The following is a 17910-nucleotide window of genomic DNA, read 5'->3' on the forward strand; positions in this document are numbered from 1 at the left end:
ACATTTTCATCTGCCTCCTGGTATTCTTCCCACATTCCCAAATTGAAAAGACTATCACAGTTCACTAAGCTAATGATAACACATCAACAGATCTGGAGTTGAAACTTTTTGTTTATTGACATTCTTTACTGGAAGTGCATCCTTGCTCCTTGATGAGATCCTCCATCTTAAAATGTTATTGAGATGTGTGCTGCTGTTATTGTAATTGCCTTAATCTCTCTATTTGCCCCATAGCCATCTCCTTTACCAATTTTCATTATTGTCCAGTAGCCTACAGTACGTCCACACACCAAAATTAAAATATCTCAGTTTGATGATGTGAACAAATAACTCCATGATTCAAAACATAATATGAAAGCTTGACATTTAAAACGTTCTTGTCCATTGATTGATGTGTTATGTGAATCTCTTGATCTGATCCACCAATCCAGGCCTGAACGTGAATTCAGTATTTAAAAGCAGTAAGGCATAAATAATTGGAATTCAAAAACACTACGGCCTCTCAGTAATATCTGTGAGATAAGTCCCCAAATGTCTTTGGGATGTAAAACCTCTCGAGACTGTAGGCCATTGACCTCAACGCTGAGTGTGGTCAGTCTCTGAGGGAATGTTTTTCCTCGGTAAAGCGCTCTATGGTGATCTTATAGCAGGTGGCCGAGATTCCATTAAATAGCCTACATTTCGGACACTGCCCTGCGGAATTTTCTTTAATGACATTACCAGATGGAATCAGACCCTCCCGTCACTGCGCGTGGATGAAGTCTTTTCGCAACGACTGCCGTGGTCAAATGAGTGTCGGCTGTGCACTTCCTTCAAAGGGGGATGTCTAACTGTTGATGGAATCCAGCTGTTGTCAAAATACTCTGGGGCCCCGTTTATTTGCATTGCTAAACAATCTGCAGAGAGTACGGAGTGTCTAGAAACAGAACAGTTCGTATTGTAAGACACTCCCCCTTTACTTGGTCAATGCACTGTTGCTTTAGGTCGACGAAAGAGAGCCTAACCAAAGCCAGGTGTTGGTTTTCGCGTTAACACGCTGACTTGGGAAGGCGAGGACGCCACTTTTACGCATTGATCCTGTACGTCTGTGGTGGTAGTGCGGTTTTTCTGCAATTTTTTACAGCACGGAATTTGTGGGCTGCTTTAAACGTGCTTTCAAAGGGGATCCCAAGGATTCATAAAAAAAACATGTTATTTGCAATACGTGGCTCGAGTTCCCCGCCATATGAGAGGTAAGGAAAACCCAAACGCTCAGTGTGAAACTGTGTTCGTTCATGAGACAAAAAAAATCAAACAGTTAAAAGGCTTAGCTGATCGTAGAGGTCCATAAACAAGTACGTTTTCCGTGTTTTCAAGTGTGATTTATGTGATTCGTGTGTGAAAGGAAATGAATGGGATAAAGTCTCATTCAGCACTACCAATCTCATTGTCTTGCAGAATGCTGACAGTTCTTGTTTTTGCATTATGTTGCATTCACTCTGGAAAAGGTCAGGTATGTCAATAAAATGAAACGTTCATTCTTTAAAAAGTTTTTAAAATGTCAAGTAATATGTTTTCTTTGAATGCATAGTATTTGTTTTCTGTCAATGTGCTCTAGAGAAACTGAAGGTCCTATATGAGTTTAACATTTCTACAGTACATTCATTCTGTGATGAACAATATTCCTTGTATCCTTGAGCATGCTTGGTCTTTCTATCTCTTCAGACTTGCTCTGAAGGTTTCACATATGACCGGCGTTCCAGGGAATGCATTGGTGAGTTTCGTAATTGTTTACTATTCTCATAGTCATGTCTTGCGTGGTTCTCTTTCGATACAGCAATTGATTTGATGGACTTTTCACTCATCCTTCATTGTACACAGATGTTGATGAGTGCCGGACAGTGTCAGATGCCTGTCGTCTGGATATGCGCTGTGTCAATCAGAGAGGTGGTTACTTATGTCTCCCCCGGAGCTTGTATACGCAGTCCTATGCCAGGCCAGAGGCCCCCGCCTACCCTGAGCCAGTTTACCCCGAGACATCTGTGGGCTTCAGTGAGCCCCAGTTTGCTCAACCACCTCCTGGGCCCGTGGCACCGAGCTACCCCATAGTGAGCCGCACAGCGCCCTGCATCCTTGGCTACACGCTCGGAGAGGATGGCACCTGTATTGGTGAGTTCACCCAAGTTTTTAATTTCCTCTCGTTTTCTCTGACCCTAAACGATGGCAAAGATCTTGTTGTCCCACAGATTGTAGATAAAAGGCAGAAGTGCCTCCGGCAGGTCTCTTCCACTTGTTCTCCCTGGAGAAGCCTGTCTCGAAGCCAGGAAGAGCCCCATGTGAGCCCCATGTGGTTCTTTGGACCAAGGGCTCTGGCATTGCACATGGAATCTCCTTCAATGGCTCTGCCCAGAACTCTTGTTTGTCTGAGGGATTGATCCTTATCATGTATCCCCGTCTCTAGATAAACAAGATCATATTAATGCTGAGCTTTGTGTTGGCTACTTCCCAGCATCAACGGGATTGTGAGGGCCTTTTTTGGTCACAAACCGTGCACAGACACATCAAAATACAGCTCAGTAATTTCGTCATACCTGTGGCGGTAGTGGGGCAGTGGGCCAGAGGGACTGCTTCAGTACTTTCACAGAGGGCTTGGCTGCTCTTTGGTACGTTTGCCAAGATGTAGATGTGGTTGCTTAAATGCCAAAACAAATACCCAGAGGTTCCCCCGAGCCAATATTATCTGACCTCAATTGAGGAATACTTACTCTGAGTGGATATCTTGTCTTTGTGCTCATCATTTGGTCATGTGGGTGACTGGTGGTGTTTTGTGTCCTCCAGTGCACAAACTCTAGTAAGTCAAAAAAACGTATTGAAACGTAAATAGCCGGTCCAGTTTAAACTGTTTTCATCTGTGAGTTTCAGATTGATTGGGTCTGAGGCAGGGGTTTCCAGCGTAAACACAGACTGACATAAGTTCTTTTTCAGTTCTGGTGCACTTTACTTGGAGATTAAGAGTTGCCCAAAAGGGACATATCCTTAAAATGGACATACATTATGCCTATTAGGGTATAATTATCTCAATTTAAATCAGATCAGGCATTGCTTGGGAGTAAGTGGAAAACTGATGTAATTTGTTACTCCAAAAGAGGACTCCTAGCTTTGACTCGAATAATTATGTCTTTGTGGTCCAAGATCCTAGTTATAAGCTATGTTTGGGTTAACCACAAGAATCAAAGTGCTATTTCAGCATCTCTGGTGGCCACAGCCAGCAATGAGGTCATTTGTTGCCAACTGTAGCCTCACCGGCTGCCAAACCATTGCAGCGTGGGAGAGCTGAAAGGGAAGGGGGCTTGAGACCCCAGCCCTCTCAAGGTGTTTGGTTAGCCTAAGGGGCTGACGAGTGATGCAGCAATTCGGCAAGGGGGCTTCGAGACTGACCTGCTGTATCATCAATCACTCTACCTATTCCAGGCACAGCCACCTCTTTGTTTCGGGCGGGGGGGGGGTCAGGTGTTTCCATAGGCCAGTAAACTCTAACCTTCAAGTCCAACCTCATCTTCTGTAGCAATAGTTTGTAGACCTGTGTTTTATTTGTTCACAGTATTGCTGTATTTGTGGAGAAACGCTCAGTAACTGCCAGTCTAGACAGGTTTATGCGTGGGTGACTCAGCTTGTTTTTCACTGGGTTAATTGTGGGGAGTGATAGAGCTCTTCATGCATCATGTGCAAAATCCACCCCAGTGTGATGCCAGCATATTTCCTTTGGCTTCATCCAGGTGTCAGTGTGTTTATAAAACCTACCTCTCTTATTTACTGGCTTAACACATAACCCAAACTTACTTAGCTGCTGTCCACAGATTTAACAGCGCCCTTCACATGAACGCATAATTACTGAAATGCTCTGTTAGATTTTTTGCCTCTGCTTTGGCTGAAGTATATGTACAGTAAACGTACTGTGTATTCTTAATTGTTCAGACATGCTTAAATAAACCATATTTAATGTCTTTCCACCCGCCAAAATGATGTCAGTAGTCTGCCCAGTGGCTAATGGAAATAGTCATGTAACTTCATAATGGCTGGCACTTAGTTTGGTGGTAGGTATTATGTATTTCCTTTCATAAGCAACTGATGTTTTGACAGAGACCTCCTGGTATTGTGCACACAAGCATGTAGCCATTCTCATGCATTATCTTAGTGGCCACATTGCCTCAGCTCCATTTCTCAAAGCCCATTTCTGAGGGTCGTATTCCTGCAGTTGTTGTTGCATTGGCATAACCACTCAACAGTGGTGATCCTTATCTGCAGGGAATATTTTCACACAGTGTTTTCTTTTCAAGTCCAGTGTAAGGGAGGAACTTGAATGGTCATTAAGGTCATTTAGCGCTAACTTAACTTTATCGCTAACGTACTAAAAGTGCTTCATTACCAACCCTTCCTTCTTGATTCTCATTGTCTTCATGTCTCTCTTGAAACTCACTCACTCATTCTAACGTCACTTACTCTCTCTCTCTCGCTTGCTCCTCCTTTCTTTCAGTGGCTCTAACTCTGTCTCATCCCTGTGTATCTGTCTCTCTTCTCCTCCCATCTCTCCTTAAGCTCCATATCTCTTAATTCAAAGCTGTCAGGCATATCAGCAGGCTCTGCTGGTTTGTTTGTCATTATTTAGCCTATAAAAGGAGATGAACTGAAACGCTCCCAAAAAGAGGCTCTAGAGATTCGCGTTGTAGTACACATGGGGGCCAGATGGTCCTGCTGCCATACGGGGCACTTGTTTGCCATTAAGTGCTAACAGGTGCTTGCACTGTGTTACTGTACGGATCGGCTTCTCTTTTGCTCTTTGCCCCTGTACTGCTCCGCTCCCACCAAGACCCAGTCCACCCGCCTCGTCTATCCTGGCACTGAAGCGGGCCTCCAGCATCAGTCAGCATCACAGCTGCTTGTTTAAACAAAAGTAATTATCTGGATTTTACACTCCCACGCCATGTTCTCTTACTACACCCACCCCCACCCCCCGCCATCCTTGTTATATGTGTGACTTCATTGTCTGAGAACCATGAACGGTTGGCAGGAATTTGAGTTGTGTCGATAGCCACATAAGGAAATGTACAGATGATGCTGTAATGAACTGCTAAAGGGGGGGGGGAGTAAGGACCTAGGTTATGACTTACTGAATGCACAAAGTCCATTACATTTGACATTTCAATTTTTACAACTTTTCACCAATTCTACTTATAAGTGACACAGGAGTCTTGATACAACACAACTACAGTCTTACTACTGTTATTATTGCTAATACAGCTATTCCTACCACTGTGTACAAAGCATGCAGAGAACGAGGGAAACTTGGCAAGAACACTGATGTACTTTACTTGCTGACTTCCACTGCTGAATTCAGACCCTTCTCTTCCTTCCTTATCGGCAGACATTGATGAGTGCGAGGCGAACACTCACCAGTGCAACCCCACCCAAGTGTGCTTCAACACAGATGGAGGATACACCTGCTCCTGTACAGAAGGCTACTGGCTGGTCAGTGGACAGTGTCAAGGTGAGAGTGTTGTCTGGTACAACACCGGGTGGAGGTACCACACAGCATGCATGGCCTGTCAGGCTGAGCTGTATTGTTTTGCTGGGTTTTGAGAAATGCCTTCGATGTCTTCAGAAGCTTGTGTGTGTTCAGCTCCCCTCGCCTCGCCCTACCCTGTCCTCACCACAACCCATCTCACTGGTGTCCAGATATCGATGAGTGTCGCTATGGTTACTGCCAGCAGCTGTGTGCCAATGTGCCCGGGTCGTACTCCTGCACCTGCAACCCCGGTTTCCTGCTCAACCCTGACAGCAGGACCTGCTCAGGTGAGAGCAGAAACGTTTAAATACACACATGCATACATACCTACACACACATTTGACATTTCTTGGCCCTTTTACTGGCATGTTAGTGTAAATCCCTGACACGAGAGATCCATGTGTGGTTATAAATCCTTGATTTTGAAGTAGTACAAATGAAAACCAATACTTTCTGTGGCTATCACTGACAATAGAATCACACCTGGCATTCAATGGTATGGATGGTTATACCAATATGCTGTAACAACACGATATCTAATGTATTTATCATGACACATGGAGGTGTGCAGTTTTAAGTGGTGACTAGAGTAATCTAATCCTAATTTGCTCCAATCCCACTCCCTGTCCACATCCTCCCCTGTTTCCCTGCACAGATGTTGACGAGTGTGAGGAGGAGCCATGCTCCCACGCCTGCTTCAACACCTACGGCTCCTACATGTGTAACTGCGACGAGGGCTTTGAGCTAGGGTCTGATGGCACTGCCTGCAATGGTGAGTTGGCATTTTGATCCGTTCTGTAGTGACGCCATAAAACTAACATTGAACGGCATGAACAACTTCAGTGTCAGCCTGTTGCCAAGAAAGGCGCACACAGGGCATTTTTGATGTTTGCTTTAAGCCAAGCGATCCAAGTGAGTGAGCTACATTATTGAGTTGATAAGTATGAAAAAAGGCATGAGAACTAGGAGAGAGATTGCCCAGTGCTCATTTTTTTATCAGAAGCAACACATGGCTGTTGAGGCAACCCTTTGGGCATGCAGATTGTCCAAAAATAGAGGCAAGAATGAGAAAAAGTGGAGGGATGTTGAAAGGCAGTTATTCACTCTAATGACATGACTCCTCAGTCACCACTTTATCAAAACTTTGCATTTTTTATATGTATTTTTATCACATTTATTCATTAAAAAGATATTTCTCCACTGTAGAACTGTAATGAACAAGCTTCTATTTTTAGGGCTGAGGCAACTGTATGTGGCGGGCCTAACCTAACCCAATTTTTTAACAATCATACGTATATTCCCAATGAAAGATTTTCTAATCTGTCTGCCCCTCTACAACTGATATGCCAAATCAAGCATTCAGCTCATCAGATGTAGCACTGATGAGTTCAGTCAGTGTTGGTGGACCATGGAAAGAAGATAGGTGCAGGGGTTCCTCAGACGAATGATTGAGAAACCTTGCCTAATAAGTCTTAAGTATACAAGCATATGGAATGAAATAACTATACATCAGCATCTGTGTTAACTTCTTTGTATTAACTCTGTATTAACTTTTATTCTCATAAAGCTTCAGACTGCTCTCATTAGAGTCTGTTTCTGATCAGTGCTATTTCACTTGCAGATCTGGATGAGTGCAGCTTCTCAGACTTCCTGTGTCAGCACACATGCGTGAACACCCCCGGCTCCTTCTCTTGTATATGCCCACCTGGGTATTATGTGTTTGAAGATGGCAGAAGTTGTGAAGGTAAAAAACCTTGACCAAACTATCATGTCACCTCATTTAACAGGTCTTTATGATCTTAAATGCCATACTTAACAACCTTGCTTTGGGGAGAGTTTAGGTAAAATTGTAAGCAAAGTGCATGAATGTGGTAGTTGAAAGCAGCTTATTTTTATTCTTTGAGCAACATAAACAATCACAAAGTATTCCAGATAATCTGTGATTCAAAACATTTGAAATAGTTGCTAATTTTTTCCCAGAAATACATTTTGATGGTGGTCTTGTTGCAGAAGTTGTTGTTGTTGTTGTTGTTGTTGATGATGATGATGATGATGATGATGATGATGATGAAGATGATGATGATGATGATGATGATGATGATGATGTTGATGATGATGATTAATCCAACCTTTATTGTTGTGTGTTTGATTCTGAAGACCTCAATGAATGTGACACTGGTAACAACACGTGTACAACAGCACAAGTGTGTTTCAATTTCCAGGGAGGCTATACATGCCTGGACCCTTTACAATGTGACCCGCCTTACATTGAATTTGGTGACAAGTGAGTTTTCTCTGGACATTCATAGTCACGCCAATTGTGTATATGAATTTAATAACATACATTGATAGATATGCCCTGTTTTTTTTCACACGTATGTTAATATGTATGACATGGTTTATTTCCAGTTTTGGATTCTCCATACAACTTTTTCCACACAACACTGTGGCTTAGACTGTTTCTTTAGGACTAGAACTACTTAACCAACCAATATAGACCTGAAAATATATTTTCATATCATCCATCAGAAGCCTCTTAGTAAAACCTTTTAAGGCTTGTTCTAAAAGTGAGTCTTCTTGTCACTGTTAGTTTCAGCCACTGCTTAATTTAACATGACATAGATAACAATATGTAATAACTCCACCTCTGTCAAGCACTGTGTTCAAAACTTAATATCGCTTTCTTTCTCTATCTCCTCTTCTCAGTCAGTGTATGTGCTCGGCTGAGAACCCAGACTGCAGGAATAAGGCCTTTACTATCCTGTACCGGCACATGGACCTGTCTTCAGGTCGCAGTGTGCCCGCAGACATCTTCCAGATGCAGGCCACCACACGCTACCCTGGGGCCTTCTACATCTTCCAGATCAAGTCGGGCAATGAAGGCCGAGAATTTTACATGCGGGTAATTTCACATTCAAGTCACTCCTCATGCACCTGGTGTGAAACATAAACAACTTTAAATAAAGGAGCCAATTTGATTATGGAGGGTGTTTACCTTTGCTAAGGATGTTTAGCTTCTGTAGAATTTGAGAGGCGATAACATATCCTCTGGAATCTTTCATGACCCCTACTGTTGGCTTTTCCATGTCGTCAGGGATTTCTGTGAGTGATTTGGTGTAAGGCAATCTCTGATATATGAAGTCGTGCACTAAATGCACTGGCCAGGAGGTGGAGTCGTCAGCACGTTTAGTGTTTCAGGAGGATCAGTGAGATTTCCACACAAAAGGGAACTTGTCAAGGTTTATATTTATTATTTAAATGGTAAATAATTAGTCATTTAGGCAAGCAGCAGCATCAAAAGAACACTTTGACCCTGAGATTTGGTCGCGTGTTTTGTGCTCGTGCCCCAACTGTGTTTGTGGATGTCAGGTTGACAAGGAGGAACTAGCTGGCTGTGTAAATTTGAGGAAGTGTATTTGAGTGCTAAAATAAATTGTATGTGGCAGTGGTGTTGACAGTGCTGGTACACGTGCACTGTGGTAGGGGATTTCACAAGTACTGATCACCCTACTTTATTTCTTATGACACAGCAAACCAGCAATGTCAGTGCCACCTTGGTGCTGTCTCGACCCATCCGAGGGCCCAGAGAAGTTGTCCTGGACCTGGAGATGGTCACCGTCAACAACGTGATCAACTTCCGAGGGAGCTCGATCATCCGGCTCACAATATACGTCTCAGCTCACGCCTTCTAATGCCCACTTCTGTGTGTGTCTGACCTCCCTGTTCTCCTTTAACACTCACAACTCTACGTTGTTCCCTCAACTGCAGTCTGTAACTCTGCCAGGACCTGGTCCTACACTCCAAATCTGGAAGTTCAGTTTGTCCATATGATATATTAATCTACATTTTTTTTCTCAACTACCATTATGTTCTTTGTGTGAATGTATGAGTGAGAATGTTAGTGTGAGTGCTGGGGACGCACCAGTCTCCCAACAACTGGACACTGTATTACATGGCTGCCTGCTCAAGAGCACTTAATCTTCTATGCTGAAAGATATTTATGCATAAGTAACATAAGTTTGTTTGTGTTTGTTACCCCCACACCTCAAACTGCTTTTTTTTTAAGAGTTATGAGAAGCCAAAAATTTGTAATTTTTGCCATTGATGTATAACTTCATTCTTTCGTGTTGTCATACACGGGACGTGCCTCCATGTCTGTAAGCCCTTACCTTTTGGGTAAACGAACTGTGAAAGCTTATTAACAATTTGGCTTTGCTTGGCAGTGGCCTCATAGTAAAACATTAGTAGTCAATATGAACTTGAAAGGCCTTTTCCTTTCATTGATGCATCATTTCATTGACATGATTCAGATTGTAATAATGTTTTCTGTGTAGAGGTTCATTTGCTTAGTCCAAGTGGTGAACAATTGTATATTGTTTTTTTTTATTATTATTATTATTTACATTTTGTATTTGATGACAACCCCACAGAGAGCCTGGTCAGTGAAATAAAGATGTACTTGACCTGAATAATGGGTTTATGTTTTTGATTAGTGTTGATTGACTCTTGTTTTAACTCTGGCGTCTTCCCATTGTTAACTAAATACATTGATATTTCAGCCACACCGATTGCCCTTGGGCCTTGTCATACGCCTAAATCCTCTTAAAATATCTCTACCTCTCTTCCTCTATCAAATATTTTGGACTATATTTAACTATATTCAAAATTGGGTTCAGCTCTGGTTCAGTGGAAAGTCTATATATTTCCTTTTAAACCAGAGGCACGCCTTCTGTTGAGCGCGTTGGTGACGTTTATGTTGACCAAAGTGCCTCACCAGTGAGTGAACCGGCGGGCGCAGTGACCCAGTATTTGCAAGAAAAAGTTGTTCAATGTAATGGACTCTTCAAAGGTGGCTCTGAATTCCACCTGCTTTCACTGGTAACTGCGGCGGAGGCAGCGGTGCAGGTATTTACGGCTTATTCTTCATTCTGTATCATATTTGACTGCTCGGTATAGCCATATATATAATAACATTGGGAAGGAAAGAAAAGAAAATATTTTAATACAGTGATTCTATTATTATTTTCACACTGTGTTTAAAAGTAGTAATAACGTACTTTTTGTTGAACCTGTTACACTATAGACACTGCATTTGTCTATCATGGCAACAGAGTGCATCAAAAATTGTTGCATCGTGTTCCGATCCAAAGGGAAGCAACCTGAACCTCAAGGTAAGTGCGCCAATAAAACAAAAAGTATTATACGTTTTTTACCTCAGTACTGTCATAACCTTTATAATTTAATAATTGTTTTATTTAATACCATTATTTTTCAAAGTTATAAAATCGAACCCAGTAGTTGTTCAGGAAGATGTTAAGAAGGGGATTGGAGTATCCGAGGACTACCTCATGTCCAAACTTCCTATGGATGGTAAAGAGGTGCCCTTCGTGCTGCCCACTTTCAAGCCCTCGTATATCCAACCCCAGGGCTCCCGCTACGCCAGTTACCAGACTGGACAACTGAGTACGTGTTTTTCAAATTCTAAAATTCTTTGTATATTTCATCTAAAACCTTCTGGGGTAGCCTACCTATACCTTTATCAACCGAATAAAAGCCTTGCAACACAGACAAAGCCTACTATGATGTTTCATATTGCAGATGTTTTTTGATGGTCACTCTGAATACATAGATCGCTGATAACATTCAAAGGCAATACAAAGCGAACCCGCATACTCATGTTATGTTGCTATGTTCACTATAGACACAGCCAGGAGTGCATATGCTGAGAGGAAAGCTGAGATCTTGGGGACCACTCACAAAGCCTACGACCTCGACTCAACCATTCACCCTGGCCAGATGGTTAATCACATCTCACCTGGTTCTGGCCGACGGTCTATCTTGGAAAACCAAGATGGTAGTCCAACCTCAGGTAACAGCACCAGTTTTCTCATAACTGCCTATCCCTCTTATTTTCAACTTCATACATCCCTAGCCAAGCAAACTCATACTCGTTCTGACCTGGTGTCATGAAGCTCTTATTAGAAATGTCAAGTACCTTTTACAAAAAAAAATACTTCTGTCTGTCATGCTCATAAACAGCTGCTGTAGAATATTTGTTTCCTTAGTGTGTCTGATGCACTGCTCATTGTAGTCAGGTTGGTATGCTATTTACACTTGAGATATCAGCTTGTTCCTTGTGGGAATGGGCAGTCCAGGGAAAACACTCCTCCAATAGAGTTCCTGTACCTGCATTTGCATTTGAACAAAAGATTGGAATGTACTGATTCCAGGGCAAACACATGGGGAAAAGCATGACCACACTCTGCCATCACACTGTGACAAAGAGGCACTCTATCCATCTGTAATATGGTTATTTAATCACTTGACCATTTTGACCTTCTACTTTAACCAGTCAGATTTTTTTTCTCGGCCACAAGTCCATGTAAGTCACATTCCTTAAGAGCAGGCATTCAGATGTTATGGGCTCAGTAGTGCCATACTGCCAATACCCTTACAGTGTTTCCAGTGAGCAGAGTATAAAGATAATATGCTATCTAATAATCTATAAAGCAAAGGAATGGCTACAAGTAGACACAAAACAAATTATTTGCCCTAAAATCCCTTGGTGCACAGGTTGGAACTGGGTAAAGAACACTACTTAAATGTTCTTTTTTTCTAGGACCATGTTGTTGAGGTAAAGGCCTCACAGTTTTGTTTGTCTTCCAGCTCGAGACCTGAGAAATGTGAGGCAAAGACTGAGCAGCTCCTTGTATGACCTGTCTAGTCATAATCACCCCCACAGTTACATACAGGTGAGTTCACTCATGTTCCTCATCACCCACCGAACACACAACACAGACATCATCAGATGAAAATATACTTTATGTAAAGCCCAGGTTTGTTCAACCTTTCCCCCCTCTGTTATTTAAAAGCCCTCTAATTTCCGTGAGAGTTTGTTTACAGTACTTGGTCACATTTTCCCTATTCTCTATGCCAAGAAAACATTTCCGATTAAATAAATAATAAGAGGCAGCAACGTGTGAGATGAAAGAGTTCTAAATCACTGAGATGTTATGTAAAGAGTTTTTACAAAAGCATGTGTTTGGGCGTCTCCAGGTGAGGTTCCTTTGTGTTTTGTTATGGAAAGGTTTTTGAGTCAGCTTGTCACCAACTCTCCATTAATTATTGGGAATATTGGATAGGCGTTGTGTTGCTTGCCCCTCCCAAATGCACGATAACACTAACAATATCCCATTCAAAGACATACGTCAATGTGATTACAATACCTTAACGCCTCCAGAAATGCCACAAACAAATTCTATTCCTTATTTGTTTAAACTCTTGTACAGCCCTGCACTGCAATTCACTGTATCTTGGGCTAATGTTCCTGTGTGTTTTTCCTTTCCATGGAACTCCTTTAATTGCAATGTGTAAATGTCTTGACTTAATGTGATGTCTGTTGGCTTTCTTCCAGAGATACGACTCAGTGTCCAGTGTCCCAAGCAGTACATCCTCCGTGAGAGATTCCTTTGGAAGCAGCCGTAGCCTAGGTAACCACTCATGGCCAATACCCACAAACAAGTCTTCTCCAGAAAGCACAGAACCACAAAACCAAGTATTTACTAAATATACAGTTTGTTTATTTTATTTGAAATGTATTAATTTGTTTAATCATTTCATTATTGTGGAACTGTACAGACACACACACACACACACACACACTCACACAACACAAGCTACAATATGACAATGGCAATTTAATTTGCCATTCCAAAGAGCCCAAACTCATAACACCTAGAGTTAAATATAGCCCTGGGGTGAATTTCTTGCTCCTATGCCTGAAAGGAAGTACAGCGATAGACACACACACACACACACACACACACACACACACACACACACACACACACACACACACACACACACACACACACACACACACTCTCTTTTAAAGAAACACCCAACACAATAAATAATATTCTGTTGATTTGACTGTAGAGTCCATCACCTTATCTGGAGATGAGAAGGAACTGGGCAAGCTGTGTGTCAAGCTGAGCTACCAGGAGGCCCTAGAGCAGGTGTGGATCACCCTGGTCCAGGTAGGATTACAGCCCAGCTAGTGTGTGTGTGTGTGTGTGTGTGTGTGTGTGTGTGTGTGTGTGTGTGTGTGTGTGTGTGTGTGTGTGTGTGTGTGTGTGTGTGTGTGTGTGTGTGTATTTGTGTGTGTTTCCCCAGTGAAACGCTCCTTTGTGTCCCTCTCCCTCACCCCTTCAATGGGGCCTCTGTCTCCGGGAATCTGGGTCTTGGACCTGCATCTCATCTCTGATGAGATATGTGTGGTTGTCTGTGTCTTGCTCTCTCCTCCTGGAGGGTTGTAGTTTTCTATTCTTCTGTATTGTTATCAGACCGACTTTTTGGGGCGTGCTTTTTTTTTTTGTATATGAACTACAGTGAAAGATAATATTTCCTGCATCTTAAACTGCAAATGACTTCCACACAAACAGCCTCTTTTGATTGTGAAGATGTGCCATGAGTTATGTTATGTTTAAATGAGTCTGTATGAAAATGTTATTGATGTCATTGGTCGTGTCATTTAGGTATGCATTTTTGTGTATCCCATCAGTGTAAAGACATCCCAGTGGAGAACTCTGAGCACAAGATTGGGATTAAAGGAGTCATCACCATGGACAAGCCAGTGCAGTTTAAGAGCACCCTTAAAGAAGGATGTCCAGTAAGTTTAAAATCATGTCCTCACAAACCCCATAATGACTTAGTTAATCATCAATCATTGTTGTCCCAAATATAGGTGTTACAGGTGGGTATTTCTCAGGGTGAACCATTGAGCTAGTTCGAGGGAACATCAAATACTAAAAACAGTCCTACAACAAATATTTACATAATGTATTTTGGAATTTGAACATTGCTAATTAATTGCTAAGTAATTTACTAAGTTAAGCAACGGAAGTGACTTGCTCAAGGTACTTTGGGCGTCCCCTGTCTTCATCACTCTTATCTGATCACTCTTATAAATATCCAATAGAAATAACTACACTCATTCCAATGCAAATATATAAAACTGCAATCTGTGGCGATAAGCACACGTGCAAAAACACGAGTTGAAAATTGCTGTTTATGTAACAAGACCGCCACGTGGTATTACTACAGTGGCTGTAGAATGAAAGGAAAACTGGGTCTGCTTCTGCTTCTGCTGTTTTTCACATGGATATTTCAGTGTTTTTATGGTACAACCTACTATTATTTGTTATTTCATTTCGAGTCAACTAGCCTTAAGACATGCTTAGCATGGTTATAGCAACTGGATGGTCATTGATGGTCATGGAGGGTTGTGTTTTTTGTAATATTCCTTTGCTGTCTCCTTCACTCTTCCCAGGATGCTGTGCTCATGGAGACCTTTGTCTTCGCCCTGCCACTGCAGCAGTTGCGCAGCTCTGTGCTGGTGTTGCGGCTGCAGACACACACGCCGCGCAAGCACACTCTGGCCGAGTGTGTCCTCTCCCTGAGACAGCTGAGCCCAACGGAGACCCATCACTGGCTGGAGCTCAGGCCTCCCTCCAAGTCCCGGGTGAGTCTGTGGTATTTGAAATCAGATCTGTTTTTCTTTGGTCGAAAGTGATTAAGACCAAAGAAAAAAAGGGCCTTCGAGACCCAGTGACCATTACTGCACACCTTAGTATCAGCTCTACCCTTTGCTCATACATTCCACACTAAAAGCTTCCCCTTACTTTCTGCAGCTTTCTTTTTGAAATCGCTCTGTCCAAACTCAATTTGGCTGTATAATCTTCCCAAAGGGCTCCTCTTGGCACTGAAAATGGTGTAGAGGCTCACATGTGAGCAAATGGCTGTTTACAGGTGCATCAGAACATTAGCTTGGTTCTGTTCGAGTAACGTCACGCTCTTGTGCTTTCGCTTCCTGCTTGGTCTAGGTCAATGCACTCTATTGGTTGGCTGTAGCTGCTTAGTAACAGTATACTTAAGAGGGAATGTCATCCGTGATGGGAAGGGTCACTTGCTCCCTTGGTTTGGCCATTAAAATGCAAATTCAACGTCATTTTAGCCTGATTCACTTCCTGTGGAAGCATTTGGTTTTCCAGTGTGTGGTAGCTTGGAAAATTACTTTTTTCTTCCCTTCCACCTTTGTAGACTTCCGAGTGGTGTAGCTTGTGAAATGTCCAGGGGTTAAATGTTGAGAGCATGGTGTAAGTTCTAGCCTGTTCAATATAGATGACAAGTTAAAGGTCTTGCACTATATAATGCAGTTAGGACACACAAAAGAGATTACAAATATGTACAATGTATATGAAATATTTTTAAGTGATGTATCAACAGCATTTTGAATGTGTTATGTAGATACATGTCTAGTTCATCTTTGGTGTATTGCAGTAGGTTTTTGATATGCGGCTTTTACATTACAATATGAAATATTTTTTTCCTATGAGAATACCACGACAATTAGATTGTATTTTTAAACACTAGCATTAATCTGTCTGTGATAAGTTATTACATCACAGTTATTTACGGTCATTGTACCTTAGTGCTTTAAAATGCTCCTCGTAAAACTCCTGTTTGTCTTTGCAAAACAGTACATCACTTGTACTAGAACAGGCTGTATCACTACTGCCCAGCAGGTGCCATTTACTGTGGCTTTTTCCCACAAGGAAGCCTCAACACTTCAACACATCAACCATCTGTGTTGATTTTTAAATGTTGAGTTACACACCTAGAGATTATATTGAGGATAAAAATAGTGACAAACCTTTCATGTTTGCCCCTCTCTCTTCCCCCCTCTTATTAAATGAGCCTCCAAGCTCCTATGGTGGAAAACTAAAAGTAGGTCAGACGAATCATTCAGCGAGAGATTTGGTTGATAATAGCAAGACTTGAGTTGAAATTGCAGAGTCGTAGGGAATGGCCTCTAAATGCAGCTCAGAAATTGGAGGGTGAATCATCACCCTATTCTCCGCAGGAGGCTTTTGTCCTACCTGCCCCTGCCTCCTCCTGGGGCAACATAATGTGCCGAGCCTCTGGAGGTCCATTGCTCGGAACACGCTCTGCGACCCCTGTCTTTGGGTTTACATTCATTACTAGTCTGTACATTTGAATAATGCGTCTATTTTAAACCAGACCTTACTTGTGAGCATGTCTGGAGGTGATAATACTTCTGAGTGCATTAAGTGTATTTCAGCTAGTCAGATTAGTCAGATCTGTGTTTTAAATTCTAATAGACAACTCACACTGAACACTGAACCACTAATGCAATTGGAAACCTTCTCTGAGGTTTACTCTCAGTACTAGCTATGCATTATGTGTAGTGCTGTCTGTCCAGAAATGTGACTTCCTCTCCTATTCCTGAGTGTGACCTCATGGCTCTGTCTCTCCTCAGACGTGTCATGCCGAGGTGCATCTGACCACCTGCTTCCAGCCCGTCAACGGGCGCATGCAGCTGCAGGTACTGTCTGCCCACAACCTGCCCTCCTCCTCCTCGCCGCTCAGCCAGAGTGAGTTTCGTCTTGCACTGCACGCCACAGTCACAAGTCAGGCAGCTTGCACGTGAGGGGGGATTCCCCGCCTTGTTTACAAGACGTCTGTCACTATTTTAATCATAACAATGATTAAACGATTTTAAACATTATGATTTCATCGTATGTACTCTATGTTGTCATTAAAATAACATGTTATTCAACCATGGAATTCCTCACTTTTCAACAGCTTGGCAAAACTTACTTTGTAGGTGTCACATTATAGAGAATTAATGGCCATCAGCCAGACAATCAGAAAATATGTTATCTTAACTCCGGGTTATAAATCATTAAAAGGAACCATTAGTTAATAATTGCTGTATCAAGCACGTGCACCTATAACAGAGCTGTTTTTGTACCGTCCTTGGAACAGGTTTCTTTGTCAAGGCGGAGATGCACTCACCGGACTTGCTGGTGACCAAGAGGAAGACGCGGGCGCTGAAGTTGTCTGGGGGGGAGGTGAAGTGGGGGGAGACCCTCCACTTCCCTCTAAGGGGGCCGGACTCCTCCTTTCACATCTACACGAAACTCTACAGCCGTACGTCGGTCAGACGCAGACACTTTCTAGGACAGGTGAGGACAGCTGGCAGGCATGGTAATCCCATGGTCTGTAAGCATACATTTACAACTGCAGTGACGGTATCTGACATTCTGTAACATACTATGTCTGTAACATACTATGTTAGCGCCCAGAAGGTTGTCTCAACCAAAAAAAATTCTCTGTTCTGGATAACACCTTTGTTACAAGAGGGTGCTAAATGTGTCGAACTCTCTCTGCAGGTTCATCTGGGATATGGCAGCCCTTCACCTACAGCAGTAGAGCAGTGGAGGGATACCATGGTCAACCCTGAGAAAGTGGTAGCTGACTGGCACACAATCACAGCTCCCTGA

General features: G+C 42.5%; 2 protein-coding genes across 2 annotated transcripts; both read left to right on the forward strand.

Annotated features, from left to right (window-relative positions):
- Positions 1–842: 842 nt before the first annotated feature.
- Positions 843–9961, forward strand: fbln5 (fibulin 5). Its single transcript, XM_080849594.1, has 11 exons — positions 843–1232; positions 1438–1492; positions 1705–1753; positions 1861–2148; positions 5402–5524; positions 5713–5829; positions 6198–6314; positions 7164–7286; positions 7700–7826; positions 8249–8444; positions 9073–9961. Exons 1-11 carry the CDS (start codon positions 1189–1191, stop codon positions 9232–9234), a joined length of 1401 nt encoding a protein of 466 aa, XP_080705720.1. The 5' UTR covers positions 843–1188; the 3' UTR covers positions 9235–9961.
- A 682-nt stretch (positions 9962–10643) lies between these two features.
- On the forward strand, positions 10644–17910 carry tc2n (tandem C2 domains, nuclear; the record flags this gene model as incomplete). The annotated part of the gene is made up of 11 exons (XM_080850665.1): positions 10644–10713; positions 10820–11005; positions 11244–11411; positions 12209–12294; positions 12957–13032; positions 13481–13581; positions 14106–14213; positions 14874–15065; positions 16884–16998; positions 17393–17592; positions 17800–17910. The coding sequence occupies 11 exons, from the start codon at positions 10644–10646 to the stop codon at positions 17908–17910; spliced, it is 1413 nt and encodes a 470-aa protein (XP_080706791.1).

Source organism: Sprattus sprattus (genome assembly GCF_963457725.1).
Source record: "Sprattus sprattus genome assembly, chromosome: 13".
Lineage (NCBI taxonomy): Eukaryota > Metazoa > Chordata > Actinopteri > Clupeiformes > Clupeidae > Sprattus > Sprattus sprattus.

Coding starts and splice junctions, on each gene's coding strand:
- fbln5 (XM_080849594.1), top strand. CDS start 1,189: ATGTTATTTGCAATACGTGGCTCGAGTTCCCCGCCATATGAGAG. Junction 1,754..1,860: donor GCGTTCCAGGGAATGCATTG/GTGAGTTTCGTA, acceptor CATTGTACACAG/ATGTTGATGAGTGCCGGACA. Junction 7,287..7,699: donor AGATGGCAGAAGTTGTGAAG/GTAAAAAACCTT, acceptor TTGATTCTGAAG/ACCTCAATGAATGTGACACT.